The sequence below is a fragment of the Ovis aries genome, chromosome 6 (genome assembly GCF_016772045.2).
Source record: "Ovis aries strain OAR_USU_Benz2616 breed Rambouillet chromosome 6, ARS-UI_Ramb_v3.0, whole genome shotgun sequence".
Classification (NCBI taxonomy): domain Eukaryota; kingdom Metazoa; phylum Chordata; class Mammalia; order Artiodactyla; family Bovidae; genus Ovis; species Ovis aries.
In genome coordinates this window covers 15,191,509-15,212,681 of record NC_056059.1, presented here as the reverse complement: position 1 = coordinate 15,212,681, position 21,173 = coordinate 15,191,509, and the positions used below count along the sequence as shown (strand labels likewise).

The window sequence follows — 21,173 nt, the reverse complement described above, 5'->3', positions numbered from 1 at the left end:
GCTCTTTGAGAAACTAAAGGGCTGTGGTTATTAGAAATGGGCTTTGTTTCTTTTAATGTCTCAAAAGGATTTGGAAATAGTAATGTAATATAACATGAAGAATCTCTCTACTTAAGCCTAAAAGATAAACGTGGAGGCCTAAATATTTTGAACTGGAGGTGTTTCCTTGTAAACTTATAGACCTATTCCTCTTGAGAGGAATGTACATAAACTGTACATGTATACATACACACATACTTCTCCAGAACAATTTACTGGGTGTGCTGGTTCCCTCCCCAAAGGAGTAAACCTGAGAGTCATTCCAAGCTAAGGTACTTTCTCTATTTCTTTCTCCTTTCTTCTTTCTCTCTTATATTATTTGCTAGCTAGCAATAATGGAATCCCTTGGGTTTAAGCCAAAGAAAAAATCTGGGAGACAAGACCAGACTTTGCAGCTTTTTTTTTTTTTTTCCTGAGTGCCTCTTTTTCCTTTTGAGTTTCTGATGAATGACTATAATTTATTTCTACCAAATTTAAATAAGTACTGCTGCCTTGTGTATTTAACTAGGCAGGCAGAGGGAACTGGTTTGTTTAGGAAGTAGTGACTGAGAAACCCTGGCCAGGTGACAGAGGAGGGCAGAAAGAATCCAGACCAATTTGTATGCAGTATATTTTACTCCCATGAAATAAAACACATTTTTTTCATATTTGCTGAAAAGTAAAACAATAATATTGTACGAAATGTTATACACAGGGTAGGTTGTACATAGCAGTTTCAGAAACATCATTGCATCCACCAGAGAAACTATTCTAAAACTGATATTCACACTTTTTTTTATAATAATAATATGTTAGAAACATACAGTGTGGCATTTAGTATATACATTCCTTTGCTCGCAAGCGAAAAATCCTAATCGCTTCTGTATAACATGCTTTATTTTAAAGCCTAACCTTTAAAAACACTGTTGTGATATTACTAACAACTGCTTTTTATAAAATTAATTTGACATTTCGATATATATACATCCTTTCAGTCATTTTAATGTTAACAATGCTAAACTTAAAAAATAACAAGCTTATAGTAATGTTAAAATGTCATATCCAGTCAAACATTTGTGTGTCCTCGAAACTGTTGGAAATACTTTTAGAGAAAGATGTCAGACGTTGAGAAAATTCCTTTGAAATCAAAGGAGCTCTCTTTAATTCAGTGGTTTCCTTTTCTCCCTATATCTTCTCTCTCTCTCCCTTTCTTTCTTTAGTGTCCGCGACCTTCTAGCATAATTCCCAGTCTTTCAAGGGCAGAACTGCCCCATCCACGGTCCTAGGATCCCCGTGCAGTGGGGCGCGGCTCACACAGGCCGGTCCACGGCGTACTGGCAAGCACTCAGGTTGGATGCCGGGTTCTGCACGCTGGCGTAGCCGAAGCTGGAGTGCTGCTTTGCTTTCAGTCTCAGGCTGGCCAGGCTCGAGTTACACGTGTCCCTATAAACGTACGGAGGAGTCGGCGGCGCGTAAGGGCAGGCGGGCGTTGGCACCGCGGAATTCAGCGAAGGGCTGCTCAAGTTGTTCAAGTTATTCAGGCTGTTGAGGCTGGAGCCCGGGACGCCGGTCACTGCTGAGGGCACCATACTGGACGACATGCTCATGGACGAGATGGAATTGGGCGGGGAGAACATGCTCTGCGACGACAGGGGGTTGACGTTCATAGAGTTGAAGAAAGGGAAGCTCTTGGTGGACAGGGAGGCCGAAGTGAGGCCCTTGGCGGCCCAGTTATTGTACGAATATCCTGGGTACATGTCGTCGTAGGGCTGCATAAGCCCGTTGAACTGCGGCCCAAAGCCATTCTTGCACAGCTCGGCCTGCTGGTTGCGCTCCCGCTTTCTCCATTTGGCCCGGCGATTTTTGAACCAAACCTGGGGATGGAGGGCAAGGAGCGAACAGACGCCACAGATCGGATTAGCAAAACCTTGCTCCCGGAAAGCACTAGCAATCTCCCCCTCCGACACATAAGTGTACACACTCGCCGCCACAAGTGTCCCCAGCCGCCCCCACCCCTCTCCCTTGCCCCGCGCCCCAAGCTGCCAGAATCCCGTCCCAACACAGAGGCCCCGACCGGTTCAGGCTTTCGAGTCCGGGCTCTGAGTCGCGCCACAAACTCAAAGCCAGCTCAAAGCCCGGCGGCCTGCGGGTGGTGTGTTCACTAACCCCGGTCCTCCTCAGGGGCCAAAAACACTTACTGCAAAATAAATGCGGAGCAGCGGGCTCTCTGCCCAACCCTTCCCCGGCCACCTTGCAAACTTGCTTGCATTCCAAAGCCACAGACCCAGGGATGAGGACAAGGGGCTGGGAGGCCCGCGCTCTCTCCCACAACCCCTCCTCCCCTCTCGGATCTTCACTCCCGCCCCGCTACTCCACAGAACGAGCGCCCTCATCAGGCACCCAGCCGCGACCCTCTTCCTCGCCTAGCCGAAAGAACCAAATAAAAAGCAAAAGCCCACCTCCCCGACAGCTCATTAAACCCCATGAGTTTGGCGTGTAAATCTCCGGGAACCCTGAGCGAGTCGCTCCTACAGCCTTCCCCACCCTTCGCTCCGCTCCTTCGCACTCTCCGCCCACCCAGGGCAGGCCCGCGCGCGCGGGGCTGCTCCAGCCCAGCCTAGCTGCAGGGCTTTGCGGGCGGTCGCCCAGCCCGGCCAGCCCCCACCCGCGTCCGATGGCCCAGACACAACCCCGTTCTCAATCCACATCGGGCCCGCCCGTCGCCCCAGACGGCGGCTTTTGTGTATTGGAGTGAGGCCTGGCCCGAGATTTCCGAGCTGACACCGGTGATGTTTCACATTACACATCTCAGCCAGGCCCAGACGCCTAATCCGCCTTTTTTTTTTTTTCTTTTTCCCTTTCATTCTCGATTTCCTTTTTATCCCCCTTCCTCTTTGCACCCGACAGCTATAAAAAGCAAGCTTCATTCCCCACTTGGCTGGACAAGCAGCGGGCCTGGAAGGAGGCAGGCGGAGGGAGCGAGAGCCCAGCGCAGCGGCGGCAGGGGACTCGCGAGGGACGGCTGAAAAGCCGAAGAGGGTGGGGTAGGGTTTTTCCAAAGGGTTCCGGAGACCCCATAGATTGTTTTCATTTAAATTACTTGCCTTTTCTACCCTGGCCGCCTAAACTTTGCCCAGGCGAGAAGAGTACGTGCGAGGCCCGTTCCCCAGGAGCGCAGGAAAGCTAACGAGAAACTGACCTTGCGCAAAAACCACGCGGCCCGGGCCTGAACATAGGTCTGCGCTGTTAAACTAAAACCATTTCCAACTTCATCCTGGTTCCTATATCCACTAGCTTAGCCTCGTTCCCTACACAGATGCCACTCAGAGAATGCCTTCCTCTCTCAGCTTTGGGAGCGCATTTTGGTCTATTCTTTACATTAGTGCTATACAGTGTTTTCTCAGTTCTAACTGGGGGCTCTTTTCCCATCCAGAGCTTTTTTTATTTTTAACAGCAAAACCTCTGGATTCTGCTATGTGTTTTCTACTTCCAGAATCCTAACAAATTTGGAGTTTTCCACCGACCAGCACAAACCAGGATATTGCTACCGTGTAATTTATTTAAGTTCATTTTTGCCAATTCATTAAGCACAGATTTGCTACAAAGGTAAGCCTTTTCTTTAATAAAACTATTATAATTGGGAGGAAGGGTGTGAATAACAGTCTCTTGAGAGAAGATAAATAAATCAAATAGAAAAGTTTTTCTTCTTTTTTCCTTTCTTTCTAAGAGGACTGGCAGGATAGCAGTTCTGTATTAAAACTGCTTCCGCAGATCACAAAACCGAGGATAGGGTGTGGGAGAGAACTGAGTGGCAGAAAAACCGCAAAGACCCTGTGATGAGGGTGAGCCGAGTAAAGAAAAGGCCCGGCTAGGCCGGGCACGAAAGTTTTCCATGGAGGGCCAACCCTTGCGTGTCTCAGGCGGGTTTTCCTTGTTAAATGCGCGCAAGTCGGAGCCTGTCCTCAGCTCCTGGCCTGGGAGGGATTTTATTAGCGTTCTTCTGGCGAATGCAAACCGGGAACACAAAGCCCTGTGCAGCGGAATGCACGCGGCCCCGTTTGGGAGCGCGCTGTGTGGCGGGGCGGTGAGCCCGGGCCGCTGCCGGCGCCTGCTCCAGGCTCGCGGCTGGTCTCGGAAGAGGGAGCTGTGACCTCGCAACTGGGGCCGCCGCGAGGCCTTCTGCCTTTGCAAAGGCACCCGCCCGAGCCCTCCAGGACGGCTCTGCCTTTCACCCTCCCTCCTGATCTACAGGGCCGGCATCCCAGCAACGCGCTCCCCGGCTCCGTGCGGGCTCCTACCCGGACTCGTGCTTCCGTTAGGTTGGTCCACACTGCGATTTCTTCGCGCGTGGACATGTCCGGGTAGCGGTTCCTCTGGAAAGTGGCCTCCAGTTCCTGCAGCTGCTGGCTGGTAAAGTGAGTCCGCTGCCGCCTTTGCCTTTTCTTCTTGGACGGGTCTTCGGCTCCCACGTCCTCATTCTTTCCCTGCTGGCTCTTATCTTTCTCTGAAAACGAAACACAGAGGTCCCCGTCAGCATGCCCACCTGCTGCCCGCCAACGCCAACTGGGCCAGGCGGCAGAGGCCAGAGCCGGGCTGTCTGGCGCGGGAGGAGTGTGCGAGCCGCCGCTCCGGGCCTCGGAAAGCGCTGCGTCTGCGGGGTGTGCAGACGTGAGTGTGGGTGTGCGCGCCCATCTCCCCTCCCCCAGCGCCGCACGTTTTATTTACATGTTTATCTCACTGCAACGGCACATTCATTTTATAGCCTGTGCTTTCAAGGCTGTATTTATGCGCTTCTGCGCGGACACATCAAATCTCTCGGGGCACCCACACGCGCGTGTTTTACAGAACTCCCCCTGGTAGAAAGCTCAGATATCGATGCGGTTTCCAAAGGCTAGGAAAAGTACGCTTTGGGATTCGGCGAGGCACCCAAGTTCCTCTGCCCTTTAGAAGAAGAAAAAAAAAAAACCAAAACCGCCCGTTCTTCTGAGGCGTAGTTTTGTTGTAGGAAGGAGGACCCCTATTTTTCTAACAAGCGGAGTTTCTTGGGAGCTGAAAGCCGAGAGCAGAACAGGGACCGCGTAAGGGTTGGGGAGGGCGGGGGGGGGGGGGGAAGGCAGCCTCTGAAGGTCTAGAACGGAGATGCTGGGATTTTTGTGACCCAGAAAAAAGGAAGGGAGGTCAGGGTCGTAATGGGGGGAGGGGGCGGTGCAGAACGACTCGCACGGTTCGCGCCACCCCAGCCGGGCAGTCGATGCAGAGCGAAGGGACGCGGGATACATACAACCCTGGCTCCGGAAGTTCTGCGGGGAGCGAGCCGAACGACCACTCCCACCACGCCTCCCCCAGGAGGGGTCGACTTCCTCGGGGCCGCGCGGCGCCTTACCTGCGGCCTCGGGGCTGGGGGTGTCAGAGATGGTGTGCACCTCCAGCCTGTGCTTGGAAGAGTCCAGGGAGCGGGCCTGACCGGGAGCCAGGACCGAAGCCATGGCCAGCGGCTGAGGATGGTGACAGGAGGAGGACGAGGAGGCGGCCAACAGCTTGGTCCCTGCTGCTCGGTGCTCCAAGTGCAGCGGGCCTTTCATGCAGTTCATGGACGAAGGAGCGCGCCGCCCTACGAGTCCTGGGTTGCTGCCCCGCCGAAGCCCCGTGGCCGCCGCAGCCGCCTGCTCCGCTTCCCGCTCCAGGCGCGGAGTTTCCTCGCGGTGGCCGCAGCGGGCAGAGCCGGGAACACAACCCGCGCGGAGTCCTGGAGCCGAGCCGCCCCCCGGCTCCGTGCGAAGGCTCAAGCGAAAGGATCCAGCGGCCGAAAGTCAGCGGGTCAATGGAGAGACATGGGGATGTGGGTAGGAGAGAATGGTTCGGAGCGTCTTTGGGGAGCAGGCTTCCAAGCTCCAAAGCGAAACAAGAGTGGGCAAAGACCCCTTTCTCCCCTCCCTCCCTCCCCCTCGTACCCCTCCAATAAGGAAAGCTAACGCCGTTCGCGCTCTGCCCGCCCCCCGCGCGGCAGCCCTGACAGCGAAGTGTCAAGAGTGACAGGGACAGGTAGCTGATATTAGATCTCCCGTGGCGGCGGCGGCGGCAGCGGCGCGGGCCTCTGGGCGCACCCTCCGCGGTGCGCACACGCACACCCCCTCGGGCAGTAGAGCTCGAGCCTGGCCTCGCCGCAGCTCAGCTCCGAGCACCCAGACGAGCGACGGACCAGTTCTGCGGCTCCAAGCTTCCCTGTTGGCCTAACATCTTAAAACCAGAGGCGGGCTTCCTGGTGCCGAGACGTCACTCGGCCGCTGCCCTCCCCAACCCTCCCGCCTCCGCCTCCTCCCAGACCCTTCGCCGGCTGGAGTGACGTGGCTCCACACCAATCAGGAGCCCCCGAGCCGTGACGGAGGGCCCATCCTGTCTGCACCTATCAGATGTGCGGGGCCGGGCTAATACCTCGGTGCGCCCGCAGAGTCTACACCCGCCGGCTCCCGGGAATTCTGCTCCGGCCCGGCCCAAGACGATCCGGCTTTTAGTTCTGGTGGGGAGGTAGAAAGACGAGGCTGGGAGTAAAAAGCTCGTTGGAAAAAAGGGGAAAGGTCGAAGGCTGAGGGGTACAAGGATCAACAAAGCACCAGCACCCCCCTCCCCTTTTGTGTCTCACTACACTCATTCCCTACCGAGAGGTGTTTTTCTCCCCCTGCAAGGAAAGGAGACATACTACTTAAAACCAGAAAAAATTTAAAACACCAACAAATCATCTTTCCGATCTTAAATTTTCCAAACAACCTGTCAAGTGAATGCTGCAGCGCTAATCTGAAGAAGCTTTACTTTAATTGCAAAGAAGACAGCCCTGGGAAGAGAGGCTAATAAATTAGAAATCAGAAGCAAATGGACCCGTCAAAAGAAAATTACCTTGACTTTAAACGAACAACTGTTTGGTGGTTCACTCTGGATTTATACAAGAATAAAAAGTCGCCTCAGATCACGTTCTCTGTAATGCTTATTAGTCCCCAGACAGAAAACACATAATAGAATAGAAACCCTAACCCAGCATTTTCAAAATGCTGAAAGCTTATCCATTCTACTTAACGTTGATTAAGACACATATCCTAGGGCTTTCAAATTCCTTATACACTGTATTAAGCACCTCCTAACCCAACAGAGAATCTTGCTTTAAATTTGACTCTCTTGTTTACTTTATTATCAATCAGATTCAAATCCATAAAGCCTGTAGAATCAACAACTTTGAGCTAGTTATATATAAAATATGCTTTTAATGAATTTCCATACAATTAAGAATGTTGCCAAATAACCAATTTCAAGGATAATTTTGAAGTCATTTTCTATTCCTAGGGAGCTCAAGGCTGTCTTGAATTGTTGGAGTCCAAGCAGGCAGAGAAGTAGGCTGTGGGTGAAGGGCAAAAGCCTAGGGGGACATGCAGGGAAAAATAAAGCCTTGTTCATTTATTTGAGACAAAAGGAAAAAACACCTTTGGGGACACGTAAATCTTTATAGCACTATTTCCACAGAAATTAAAGAGATAAATCCAAAGATATCATTCAAAATAATTTGTGAAAGTCCTTTTGTCCTCTGGCTTAGGTCAGCTGAAGAGCACAAACTAATCTCCCCTGGGTTTCTGCATTGACGATTGCTTTATTGTGGAGTTAGTGTTATCATCCCTGAATGTGTATTTGTTTGACATTACAGTCAATGATTTGCAACACCAGTATGAGGTATCTTCAAAAAACTCCCTCCTTGTCCTTGTTCCCAAGATTGAGAAACTCATTCAGTTTGAGGCAGAGTGGATAAAGCAGACAACAAATATGTTTGTAATTTATGTGTCTCTCCTTTGCCCTGCTCCCCCACTTCATGGTATCTGCAACTCCTCCCCCATCTTAAACAAGTTTGAGAGCAGTCCAAAGGACCAAATGAGAATTCTTTAGTCTCTGCCCAAAGTATCATCCTAGTGTAAGAAGATTTTAGCTAACAGAAGGAGCTTTCTGAATAGGAAGCTTTAAATCAGCATTTCTGGTTTTTTAACCTTTTATTCCAGTTAACCCTATTCCATGCACACACACACCTGCTCAGAGCAGAACACATGCCGATGTGACAGGTCTGCATTAGCTGAGGCTCATCCATCCAGCTATATTAGGTTCTGAAATCTTATCACTAAATTATACATATTACATAAGCAGCCTGTTGGTAAAGAAGGTTAAATTAATTTACATTCTGCTCATTATCGGGCGCTTAAATGACGCGTTTTATCCCTGAGATTTGGTAGACTCTCCTTCTCAGACCCCCCAGTGTTTCACCGAAGACAATGCTCTTACATTTGTAGTGGTTTTTAATCTGATAAGACTCTAATTTGCTTAAGTCTTTTAAATAAGGGTTTTAAATGTTTCTAGCCATTTTCTTATTGAATTTCCTCTAATTCCCTCAAGATCATAAAGTATATGCGTAAAGTAAATATCTCCTCCCACTGCACTGACAGCCGATGACCTATAACTAAGTCAATAAGAATCCAGCTCTTTTCTGCCCAATATGTTTACTAATCATATTCCAATGCCTTTTCTTAAACCTCGGCATAGCTGCAGTCCCCACAACAGCACATGCTCATGCCTTCATATCAGAAAGAAACTCACATCACATCAGAGAATGAAAGATTCTCCTCCACAGTGAACATACGCTCTTCCTTGTTTCTTCAAGTTTCAAATCCTGGAGTTACAATTTTTGGTGAAGGCTCTGAATGGTTTTCAAAACTCAGAAGAGCCAAGAAGCTCCACAGAGCCATGTAGATTTCTAAGCCCATCTCTCATTAAATGCATGGAATTTTGATTTAAGCTCATTGGCTTTGTCAATGAACAGAACTTTCCTCAAGGCAAATACACACGTATGAAGGACCTAACCTAAACTCCAAAGTGGGTGAAAAACCCAAGGGCAAGTGGGAGGTGCTCATAGTGCCAAAGTGTAGGAGATGTTGCAAGTGCTGGTGATCAGCCTGAAAGCCTAAAAAGATAAGAATCTTAAACTGTACTGATTCACTGCAAAGTCAAGTGGAGAACAAAGAGAGATAAATTATTTGAAGAACTCTGGTTAAGTGAAAACAAAATCATGCATATACCCTTCTGTAGATAAAAATGAATGTACATAATATATCCTCCCCTCCCCCGCAACGGAGCAGGGGAGGTATTTCTTTGCATTTTTCTAGCCAGAGGTTCAATTCCCTCCTAATCTTCAAATCCCTTTACACATTGATACTGGGTGACACCCCTTCCAGGCCCAACATGTTCACTCCATGGCTGGTAGGGGTGCTCCAAAATGAAAAGTCTAGAAGAGGAAAAGCAAGTGTGTAGTACAAGAAACACTTTTCAGTTAAAACTGGAGTGGTGGTGGGCAATTTTTAGATTTAGTCTACAAAAAACTTGTGGGTGCACAGGTATGGGCAGTATAGACGAGAAAGGAGTTGGAAGTAAGGGAATCTTGGGTATGTTGCAAGTTCCACACTACTATTACGTGACCTATCCCCCACCCCACTCTAGCTGGTTCTAGAAATTACTGTGGGACTTTGCTTGTTGTCCAGTGGCTAAGGCTTTGCTCCCACTGCAGGGGGGGCCGAGATCTGATCATTGGTCAGGGAACTAGATCCCACATGCAACAACCAAGGCTCAGTGCAGCCAAACAAATAAATATATATTTTTAAAAGAAATGACTATGTCTTCAGCAGCCATCACAGAAATTGTCATTCCAGAAAAAAATAAAAATAAAAAATCAGCATCGTTGGTCCAGGGACGCTGCATGGCTGGGGTAGGGAGAGGTCAGGAAGCCCAGGGTGGGTTTGGATTTTCTACTCAGAAGATATCGTTTTGATCAGGTTTTCTTGCTTATTCTTTCAAAGAAAGACCCTTGAGAAGGGAAATGTGTGACCCAGGGTTAGGCATGTTTCTAACTGGTATTTGCCACCGATTACCAGTCTTAAGGTCTTATTTAATTTCACACTCTTTAGTGTGACTTGCACAAAGGCCCTCTGGCCATCGCGATGAGAGGGGTTCGGCAGCACCGCTAAACTCTCCGCAGCGGGCAGCAGAGATGTGAACTGGGACCCAAGCGAGTGACTGAGACTCTGGGGGGAAAAAGTCTGTCCTCAAAGCTCATCTGAAAGACAGTGAAATTAGACGTCTCCTTGCACTGTCAGGCCATAGACGGGTGGGAGTCTTGCTACGGTCCAGGTTAGCTCAAGGATGAGATCCTGCCAGACTCAGCTCGAAGGCTCGTGACAGGCATGAGTGTGTGTGTGTGTGTGTGTGTGTGTGTGTGTGCATGAGCAGGCGGTGTAAGGTGCAGAGCTCAGAGGGAGACCTTGCACCTTGCCCGAGAAGTAGCACTGCCTCCCCTCCTTCCTCTGCCTGGCTTTTCTCTGCACACAAATCATGCTGGAAGGGGCCTCTTTGCTGTTCCCTTACCTGAGCCATGCAGCTGGAACACCCAGAAATTACAGGTTTATTGTGACTGATCCACCCCCCGACCCCAGTTCCCTAAATGCAATTTTTAAAAGTGCAGGTTTGCAAAAAGTGGCAGAGTCTTTCAGAATCAGAAGTCTGCAGAGGTACTGAGCAACACCCATCCTCTCTGGGTCCCTGCAAATGGTACCCATATCTCTGTCCCTCACACAACCACTTCAAGTCTGTGGTCACTCCATACTGGCAGGGGAAGAGAAGAGCCAGGGATTAGAGGAAGCTCTGGGCCGTGTTAGTGGGGGCGCTGCAATCAGTAACCCCACATGCTGCAGTGCCTTTTCACAGCAGCCTTTTAATGCCACAGGTTTATTAGGTGCTCATTTAATCGCAGAACACAACTACATGTGGAAAAATAAAGAGAATGGCATACTTGTGTATGGGATATAAGAGAGACAAGGCATGAATAAACATCAATATCTAGGTCCAGAGAGACAGAAGTGACATGGGACTAACTAAAGTCACTTTTAAAAAACTAGATTGAAATGCTTCTCTCTTTATTTTTTCTCTATTTTCCCTCTCCTGCTCATGTCTGTCTCCCTTTCTATTTCTCTTGTTCCCCTTCTTTCTGTCTTCCCCTCTCCCAGACATGCTGGTAGCTAACATTCAGCATTAGTTGTCATGGTGACCATAAATCACATAAATCCAAAAATACCCACCTATAATCTGAGATGAAGCTTTTATTTCCCTAGTGAAATAATATTTTAAAAGCTGTCAGCTGACCAAAAAAAAAAAAGGAACCCACCTCATTGTAGTAACCCAAGTAATATATTACTTCTAAAGGTTTAAATTAAAATGTCAGCCTGTTAAAAACACGCTGAGAGAATCTTGGGCACTCTTCATGTCAGATCCTCACAGTGGAGTTGACTCCATCACTCCTGATCACTCTTTAGCATGTATACATAATTTTGCCTACTACCTCTCCTATTAATTTCTTTCCTCCCCTCCCAACTACCTTAGTCCTCACCGATTGTCTGCCTTGGGTTGTAGAAGAATGGAATCTCTATCTTGTTTCCAGAAAGGCACTTAATTCTTTGCCCGAGTCAGAGGACCTCGTATATTGGTCCTCTGTGATCAATCGCTTCCCTAAATGGAAAATGGGTGCCTTGGGGGGAAAGGTGCTGAACTGGGCCACAATGGGGTGGGGTGGGGGGGCATTCTAGAGGAACTGAGAAGAAACGCAGAGGGAAGGGCTGGTGGGGGAGAGACGGAGGAGTGGAGTTTGGAGCTGGGCAGCCAGGTTCTGTGGTTAAATCTAGCCCGGGAAAGGTATGTATACTCTACTCTTGCCTTTTTCTCCTGAGAGGAAACTTTCCCGTTTGAAGACCCTGAGTGGAGGGTGGGAGGGAGGAGGGTGGCGACCACAGTTGGGCCTTTTGTCTTCTACCTTGGGCTTGTTGTCTTTTGCCTATCTCTGGATTATAGGGTATTCGCCTAGATGAAGAGCCATTAATTACCCATTCAGTCAATATTAGGAAGACGACAAAGCTTTTTACATAGGATTAAGAAGACATCAGATTGTTCCATTAGTATATTCCTGCTCACGAATAAGCTTTCGTTATACATTTCCTTTTCCCCGGAGTCGCTCTAACAACTGCTGCATATATTACCGGCGGGCGGTGCGGGTTAACTGCAGAGCCGGCCCTGCGCACCTTGGAGCGCGCACCGCGTCGGCACCGAAGAACGCGACCGGTCCAGACTGCCTACCGCTGGGGACTGACTACTTTTCGGACAATTTCCCCTCTTGGGGAAAACACATCCACACACACAAAGGAGAGGCAGCTCTGCGGATAAACTGCAGATTTGGCGCGGGGTGGGTTGTGAGTAGAAAAAAAAAAAAAAGGAATGCTCTCCTTCCCCACCTCCGCTCTTCCTCTCTCTCCTCCAGCACGTCCTGGTCCCCTTCCCCCTGTTAGCACTAAGATTAATACCGCCCGTTTAAATACCCCCCTTTCTCTCTGACCAAGCTCAGGTCCAAGCGCCGCCCCACGCAGCACGATTTTGCTTTTTGCTAGAGGTGGTCTGGGCTGTTTTTGAGGATCTGCTTGTTAGCATTAAAGTCGTTTGGCGTAGAGAAATCGGGTGACTTGCTTTGGGGGGCATTAGGAATCAGTGGTGAATGTGCTTGGCGAGCACTTGGTGATTGCATGAATGGGGCTCTGCGGCCGTCAAGGCGTCGGGGTTACCCCGGGTGCTCTGAGGAAGACGGAGAGCCGGCTGCTGCCTTGGGAGGCGGTGTGTGTCGCGGTTGGGGCCTTGGAGTTCTCGTCCCTAGGGAAGGAAGTCCTCGTGCTCCAGAGGCCCGAGGCGAACACTTTGAGCTCAACCGCTTAGCCAGAGCGATTTAAAAAGTAATCGAGTCGCCGGGGGAGGCCCGGGGAAGATACCCGCCCCAGGTCTGGTCGCGAAGCCAGGAGCCGGGACCGATCTCGGCAGGTCGGTGGATTACAGCCCCCAATCCAGGGTCACTAAGCAGAAATTTAAAAGGTTATTGACAGGGGAGGATCATTCCATCTTCTTGAAGGTCAAGACAACTTTTTGAGTTCCTCCAAACGGAAACTCGTTTTGGGACACCCAAAGGGAAGGAAAGCCAAGGACGTCTGTTCTAGGGAGACGTTCCAAGCGGGCTTCTGCCCCTTCTGTAAGGGAGTGGGGGGAAGGGAGAAGGGTACTGTTTAACTTTGTCAACTCTTCCTCTCTTCACTTACCATACCTAGCCACTCCTCTCTCCACCCTCTCCCAAACCTCTGGCTTTACGAGGTCTTCAGCCTACTTCCTGCCCGCTCCCGTTTAAGGGTTCGAGCCAGACGCTGGGTCATTCCAACGGATATCAAGAGAATGGGGACTCGACTGGGGTGGGGCACAGAGTTGGGGCCTCCAGGAGGTCGACCCTGTCAACTCAGAGAACGTTTTCAGTCTTCAGTGAGGACAGGGTGTTTTGGGGAAATGAGGAGAGGGTAGGGCCAATAATAGGATATCATGGCCCTTTTTGAAAATCGCATGTCAGTATAAACATTTTTTTTTCTTTTTAAAAGCAAATAAAACCTATTAAAAAGTTAAGGAGGAAAAAAAATCTTTTCTTTTTTTAAGGAAGCTGTGGCTAGGAGTTTGCATATCCCATGAGTTAAATTTACTTATATTCAGTAAGGGGACTCTGGCAACCTTCCCTCATTGGTACTATATAGCTTTGCCCACTCGTGTGACATTTTTGGTCTACCCAATTCCCTAGAAGCCAATAACATCAAGATTTTCAGCATTTTTTCCTATCACATGTCTCTTCTTAATTAATGGTATTAAACATGTTTGGGCAGCAATTTTCTTCTTCAGTTCAAAAGGCAGAAAACACACTATTGTGTGGAGAAGAGCCTTTCCCAGCACTAAAATAATCCGGGCCTGAACGTAATGGTTAAGAAAAATCATTTATTATTTCTAGCTCTTTAATTACTTGCTAATTATTAAAAGCAAACACCCAGGCCCACCTGCCCAGGATGTGACTGCAGCGAACAGGACTCCTCGGCTCTCCCCCACTTCTTGCCCACCGAGGAAGCCCACATCCCACCTCAGGCTTCTCGGTTAAGAGGACCTAAACTCCCGTGGTAACCACCTGCCCTCAAAACCATTCCTGGGGGCAAGAAACGGGTAGATGCGGGTGAGAATAGGAAGAGACATTTGGCATCTCTCGGCCCCGAAAGCAGGAGAAATGTCAGCCTCGGCTGGGCGGCGGCCAGCCCGCGCTGTACGAAGCGACATTGGGGAGCTCCGCTAGTCCGGCCGGAGCCAGGGCTCAACCCGCACAAAGCATTTTCTCCGGGAGTCATAGCTGCTCTTGATTTTTAACCATATCCCAAACATACTCCGGTGTAATAATTTATTTTTACGACCGATTATCAAACAGAAGAAGAATTTAACACAATCTTAATGACAGAAATCACCCGACGTTATCTCTGAAAGGCCCCATTTAACCCCATGGGGTTAATCCCGGACAAGTGAGCGTTTAACTGGCCCAGCAGGAGAACTAGCGATATTTCGCGGTGTGGAAGCCGGTTAGCTCCATACCACTTTGGGTGTTTTATTCCAACAAATGGTGCTTTTCTCTCCGATTCACTGGGAAGCCCAATGCGGAGTCTTTGTTTTCTTCTTGGCAGGTTTACTTGGCGGGGGTCCCAGTTCGCCCCCCTCTAGCACATATTACATAAGTATCTTTACATTTTAATCCAGAAAGTGGCGGTTAGGGGCGGAGGTCTGTGTGTGTGTGTGGTTATGTCCTCACATTATCAAAGGTCAACAACCTCCTAAGAATAGGCACTTACTTAGTAAGGAGCCTGGAAAACATGGAGAACAGACGAACGGCAAATTTGAGTTTTTTCTTGTATTCCTAAGGAAAGGTGGTCCCTTCACCACCACCCCCCCCCCCCCCCACACACACCCCTAAAGACCACGATTCAATTCAACAATTCTGTGCGTAGAGGACGTTGTAAGTTTTACACAAGCGTGCAGACTTCGAGCAATAGCCCTTGACTCTTCCAGAGTGAAACCAGACCGTCGATCGCACCGCCAAAACCCAGACCCTGCAACCAGCACCACAGGTAGGTGGTGCCACAGGGTCACACACTCCATTCCACCCTCAGCTGCTGCGCGCAGTCGCTGCCCTCCGGCTCCCTAGGGCTGTTGTCAGCGCCTCCACCTAGCCACCGGGGCAAACCCACGCTAACTCAAGCCTCGCGCGCTGGCCTTCAGCGGTAAACGCCGCACCCACAAGCCTGGGCGGGGCGCGGCCGAGGGCCGCCGGGACGGGGTGGGCGCTGCTGGTGCTGCATGCAGTGGGACGTAGCGAGCGACAGAGGTCGCTGTTGGACCACTTTTCTACTCCAGCTAGAGGCACGGAGGTAGCTCGGGGTGTGCGTAGATCAGGCCACACATCAGGAGATCATCAGGAAAGAGCGAGAGGGAGAGGGAGAGGTGATGGGTCTCAGGAGTGCAGTATAATTTCGGGAAAGGAATTAACGTTCCTTGGACGGCTGCTTCCCATCCCAACCCGAGGCCAAGTGTCTTAAGTTCCGAGCAGGCGCGCCCCGTCTGGCGGCCTCGCCCGCGTGCGCCTCACTCGAGCCCCGGAGGCCGGGAGGCAGGCGCCCAGCGCGCGGCCTGCGCCTCGCTCCAAGTCTTACCGTTGGCGCCGGGATGCTGCCGCGGGAAGAGCTTGCTGCTGGCCGCCTCTTTCCGGCTCTCCGGAGAGTCCGTGAACTCGACCTTTTTGATTTCGGAGTCTTTGGAGAAGAGGCATTCAACGGCCGCCGGCTGCACGCCTGGGCCACGCGCGCCCGCCCCACGTGCAGGGAGAGAGACGCCCCGGACGGCGGGGGAAAGTATCGGGGTGTCGAAGAGAGTGGGGAGGGAGGCAGGAACGAGGAAAGAGAGGGACAAAGAGCAGAGACCCAGTTAGAGGAAAGAGCGGAGGACGGACCAGTCTTCGGTGCCGTCTGGCAACCCGGCGCAGGGCGATGTTCTGTCTCCGCGCCTCCCGGGCTACCAGCGGCTCCCGCGAAAAGGAGGCCCGAGGCTTGGAGACGCGGCGCGCGGTTCCTTCCCCACCCACAGCCCCCCACTAGGAGAGTCCCCCGGCGTCCAGGTTCTGATTTCCTTCCTGCCCTGGCCGGCCCCTCCGGGAAGCGCCCCTCGCGGGGCCTCGCCATAAGACCAGTGCCCTCTCGCCGCCCTCGCGTGGCGCGGTCTCAGGTCGGGTGACTCTGGCGGAAGAAACGACTCTTACCTAATTGCACACACGCCGACACTAGTTTTCGGCAGTTGGTCTCCATTCCCCGTTACCTGCAAAACGAGAGAAGGAGGCCTGTGAGAAGCGGCGGCGGGCGGGCGCACAGGGCTCGCAGGAGGCTACCTGTGGGGCAGACGACTTCAACACAAGCCATCAGGCGCCTCTCCGTACTAGGTTTCAGGAGTGTTTCTCGGACCTGGCAGTCTCTGGCAGCACGAGCCTGGCTTCATCCCCACTCTTGCCCCCGGTCCTGGACATCTGAACGTTTACCAAAGTGTGTGTGTGTGTGTGTGTGTGTGTGTGTGATGGGGGGGGGGGGTGGATCTCTCTACAGAGCTGCCGCCAATGGGTCCAGGGACTCTTGGCCGATAAAGCCACCGCGTTCTGGGAACCCAAGCTGTGAAACTACTCACAGGGGTGCCTGTGTCAGGGTTAAAAGGCCGTCTGAACACGAGGACAACCTTGGGGGGGGATACAAAATTTTGGTGAAGAGGACTTTTTCCGTGGGGAGCTGTGTGCGAAGGCCAGCACAGTGCTTGTCCGTTAGTTGAAGCTCAGTAAACATTTATAGAGTGTCAGAGTCAACTTGTTCCTGTCCTAGATAGCACCCCCCACTCCCACCTCGATTTTCTGTAATTCTGAAACAAACAGGACTCCAAGGCCTAGGATGCTCAGAGCGGACTGGCTTTGGGCCTCTCTTCTATCAGAAGCCACTTTTCCATATTTAGCCACATTTTTTCCCCTGGAGATACTCACCCGGTCATTTATTTACCCTAAAGTATGATTTAAGATCGCAGAGTAGGGGAACCGAGGTGGAGTGAGTTAGATTGAGGAGAGCGGGCAAACGTCCCCGGAGGGTTTATTGCTCGCCAAGGGTAGAGAAATAGCTCTGAGAGAACGGCTCCCCCCATTTCTCCCCCTTCTCCTCCCCGGCAAACCAAATCTTTTTTTAAATTTCCAACCACAACGCAGCGAGCCAGGCGTTTAATGTGCGCCCCCTTCTCCGCCACAGGCAAACCGGGAGAGGTGGGTGGCGAGGGGGCTCTGTCGGGGTGGGTAGAAGAGCGGCGGCTGCTTTAAAGACAGAAGAAAAGAATGAAGGTCCCAGCTCCCCACCCCTCGGATCTCGGCGCCTGCCTCGCTCCACGCTAACTAGGGTACGCCGGCGGCGGGAGGGCACCTCTCGCTCGGATCCAGGGCTGGGGCTTCGGGCGGGCGTTTGCCCGGGTGTTCGAGGGGCAGAGGTTGGGCAGGGAGCTGGGGGTCTGGCTCTGGCCTAAGTCGCATTTCTAGGTTCCTCGGCCTCTCCTGGAAGGAGCCGGGACCCAGGGGCCTCGGGCCAAGGTCGCTGCCTAGCGCAGCGGCCTGGGGATCCAAGGGGTGGGGATCTCCAGGCGGTTCCCCCACCCGCCTGGAGACGCGGGTGGACGCGGGCGGGGGCTCTGCCGATCCTGGCGGGCCCGGGGGCCCACAAGTAGCAGTTTGGCGGTTCCAGATTTAGTGATTCTGCAGTAAAATCACAGGATTAGTCCCTGATTGAGATGTCTGTTCGTGAGATATTACAAAATTCATTATCACAGCTTTCTACTAACTCGATATGAAGTAACACAGATGGGATTTTATTAGTCCAGACTTCAAATGTTTACTTATGATAATTTCGGGGAAAATTTGCATGTCATCATCATTTCGATAATCTTTTTTTTTTTTTTTAAACTTCTGAATTGGCTGCATTATTAGCCGGTAGCCAGAGCTTTGCAGATGGTAACCGCAGATAGTTTTTATTTTTAAAAATAGGAAAATCTACAAAAGAAAAAGATCGGATTGCTCAGTGTAAAGTCAGTCGATTATTACACATTCTCCCCACCCCCACCCCCCCACTCCCACGCTTCAGTGCTGAAGACCAAACAAAGCAATACAAAGCAAATCTTCAAGAACTCCTCTCTAAAGACTGAAAAGAAGGTCAAGGCATGTTCCTTAGCTCACTCCTACATGTCCTTGTGACTTGGGGATTTATTTTGCAGTCAAAATGAGTCCAGAGATTTGCACTTTTTTCCCCCTCATAGAATGACCAAACCTGCTAGATGAATTGAATCTAAATAACTGGGGAAGGTAATTTTTTAAAAGAGACCTCCAATTCCCTCCCGTCTGCTGATCCTTAAACTTGCCCTGTCAAGACAAGTCTTACAAGACAAATTTGGCTGCGGGATTTAGAGAGGGGCTTCAGTGGCTAATCTCACAAATTAAGATGAGCAACTTTTCCTGTTGGGAAGTTGTTCTCACCCCAAAAGTTCATGTCCTGGTTGGAATGTATATGCCAGGCAGACTTGTTTTGGTCAACTTGAGTTTTCTATTGTGAACTCACTAAAAAGCACAACACAGCTAATGGGAACACCCTGAACCACACTGGCTAATGCAAGCAGGCAAGCCCTAAGAAATAAAACAATTTGCTTAAAAATAATTTCTGATGATTGCCATAAGATGAAATTGTAGTAATGAAACATAGTCCTAATAATTCCACATCCTTTCACATTTCCCTCCTTTCCATTCACATTGTTATCCTATAACAAAATCTTTGATGAAAGTTTAAAAATAAACATGATAAGAACATATGTTTTACATGAACTAAATTAGTGAGATTACTCAGTAAATTAATTTGCAGTGGGTAATCATTTAAGGAAATTAAAATACTGCTTAACACAGTTCTGTATTTTAGCAGTTTAAGCCTTCTTTTAAACCAATTAATATTGGTGATTTAGGAACACTTGGGGACAAACATGTTCAACTTGAGGAACAAAGCACCTGAATAATTTAGGTGTCGTTTTGCTGAGGTAGAGCAAAACATTTCATACATGAAGTAGCTATTTCACTTTTAGGCACAGTTTGATTATTGAAACTTTGGATGCTTATTCTATGTAATATCAACAGAAATCCTCAGCCTATATTGCTTACATGCTTTGTTTCCTTTACATAACTGGTATTTGTATTTTTAGATGGATTTCCTCCAAAATGATGTTAAAAGCAACTTTAATTCTTATTAATGGCCTAAAAAGAATGTGAGGAAATATCTCTAAATCAAATTAATTTTTCATAAAATATTTTAGGATGTATGAACTCCAATATTATTTTAATTCATGGTAGTAAAAGTTTTTTTTAATTTAGTTTAATAAGACATATTGCTTGCACAAATAAAATAAAAATCACAGGACCCTATGATGGCTTGACATCTAAATTGCTAAGGAAAAGAAAATCATTAAATTGTAATAAAAGAGGAACATATTTCTCAGATTTAGAATCATAATTTTTTCCTTACTGTATGGTTGGAAAATAGTCGTCTCCCCTGTATCCATTTAAAATGTGTCTCCCAAAGTGCAAGATTGGAGTTGACTGGTAATCAATTTAAAGGATTTATAATCCGAAGTAATTGTGTGAGCTTGGCATTCAGGCCTGGCTCCCAGGTAATTCGCTTGGGCCTGAGAGGTCACTAACTGCCAGTTAAGATGGAATCTTTTTTCCAATTGGTAACAATGGGAAGGGGGCTAATCTTCCAGTAGCTGAAACTTTGTACCCGGCCCTTTATCTTGAGAATGCTAATCCTCCGTCTGAGGATTTGTCCCTGCAGTGTTGGCACCAAGATTTAAGGGAAGATACCTCCTTTTAAATGCCAGCCATGGTCTCGCTTCCCACTCGACTTCAGCACCCCATAGATTGTTAGTGTCTGTGGCTGGGGACCAAAGGAACAGGGCTTTGCAAGGTCTGTTTGCCAACTGCGTTACCTCGGGGGGAAAGACAGCCCCCAACAGCCACAAATCACCTTCGGTGAAGATTCTCCAAAGTGGAACAAATTTCCAAACTCGCATTATCTCACATCCCTGCGGGAGAGACGGCCTCCACTTACCCGCTACCGGGAGAGAGCAGCAGTCTGCGCGTCCCGCCGCGTCCCGGAGAGATTTCCAGCGAACCGAGACGCGGACTGCACCGCCGGCGCCCGAGAAGCCCGGGCCGAGAGGACTGCGGGGCTCCCGAGGGTGCCAAGTTCCGAGGGGGGTCCAAGGGCGCGCAGCGGCCTCCGGAATCTAGCCGTCACTGGCGGTTTCTTTCCGCTCTACTCCAGCTTTCTCGCTCGCTCTCGCACTCTCTCTCCCCTCCCTCGCTCTCATCCCTCTCTCTTCCCTCGGCTCCGACTCAGTGTGGGGAGTGACGTGACGTCAGCAGAGATTCCACCAAACTCCACTGCACAGTGGCGGGCGCGCGGGCGGGCGGGCGGCCGAGCCGGCAGCGCGGCGGGCGATCAAGGAGCGAGCGCGGCGCTCCGGAGGGCGCGGGGGGAGCCAGCAGGGGCGACGGGGAACCCGGCAGGAGCGGGAGGTGCAGGCCCGGGAGCCGGGAGCCCGAGGAGGAGCCCGGGGAAGGAAACCAGGAGAGGGAGCCGGGCAGGGCGCTCAGACAGGCGCAGACTGAGCAGCAGGCGCGAGCACTCCCACTGTGGAAAGGAGGACGAGAAGGGAGGATGGGAAGGAGGAGAAGAAAAAGGAATCTGCGCCAAACCGGGAGCTCTCATAAATCAGAGGGGAAGGGCAAGGGCGTCGGGGAGCCGTCGGGGAGAAACGTTCTCCTCGAGTGTGTGTGTGTGTGTGTGTGTGTGTGTGTGTAAACCCGGACAGGAAGGGAGGGAGGGACAGAGAAAGTGGCCTAAGAAATGGAACAAAGGACAGTACGCCTGGGTTTGTTTGGGGGCGAGGCTTGCAGGGTGTGAGTTTGAATATGCCTGTGTGTGACCTTCTTTCAGGCCTTGCAAGGGTGAGGAAAGAGTTCATAGATAGCAGGGATTGCGGAGGAAGGCAGGAAGCTGGAGAGAAGGTTGAGGGATGGGGGAGAGAGGATGGCAGGAGAA

General features: G+C 50.3%; 1 protein-coding gene across 3 annotated transcripts; it reads right to left on the bottom strand.

The window, feature by feature from the left end:
- Window positions 1–635: 635 nt before the first annotated feature.
- Window positions 636–20,423, bottom strand: PITX2 (paired like homeodomain 2). Of its 3 annotated transcripts, XM_004009614.5 has the most exons (5): window positions 20,178–20,423; window positions 16,280–16,335; window positions 15,678–15,815; window positions 4,317–4,522; window positions 636–1,892 (listed from the first exon to the last, which is right to left on the bottom strand). In XM_004009614.5, exons 2-5 carry the CDS (start codon window positions 16,323–16,325, stop codon window positions 1,329–1,331), a joined length of 954 nt encoding a protein of 317 aa, XP_004009663.1. In that variant the 5' UTR covers window positions 16,326–16,335; window positions 20,178–20,423; the 3' UTR covers window positions 636–1,328. The 3 variants fall into 3 exon arrangements, with proteins under 3 accessions (XP_004009663.1, XP_004009664.1, XP_004009662.1); XM_004009615.5 differs by lacking the exon at window positions 15,678–15,815; XM_004009613.6 differs by lacking the exons at window positions 15,678–15,815; window positions 16,280–16,335; window positions 20,178–20,423 and adding an exon at window positions 5,402–6,264.
- Window positions 20,424–21,173: the final 750 nt, after the last annotated feature.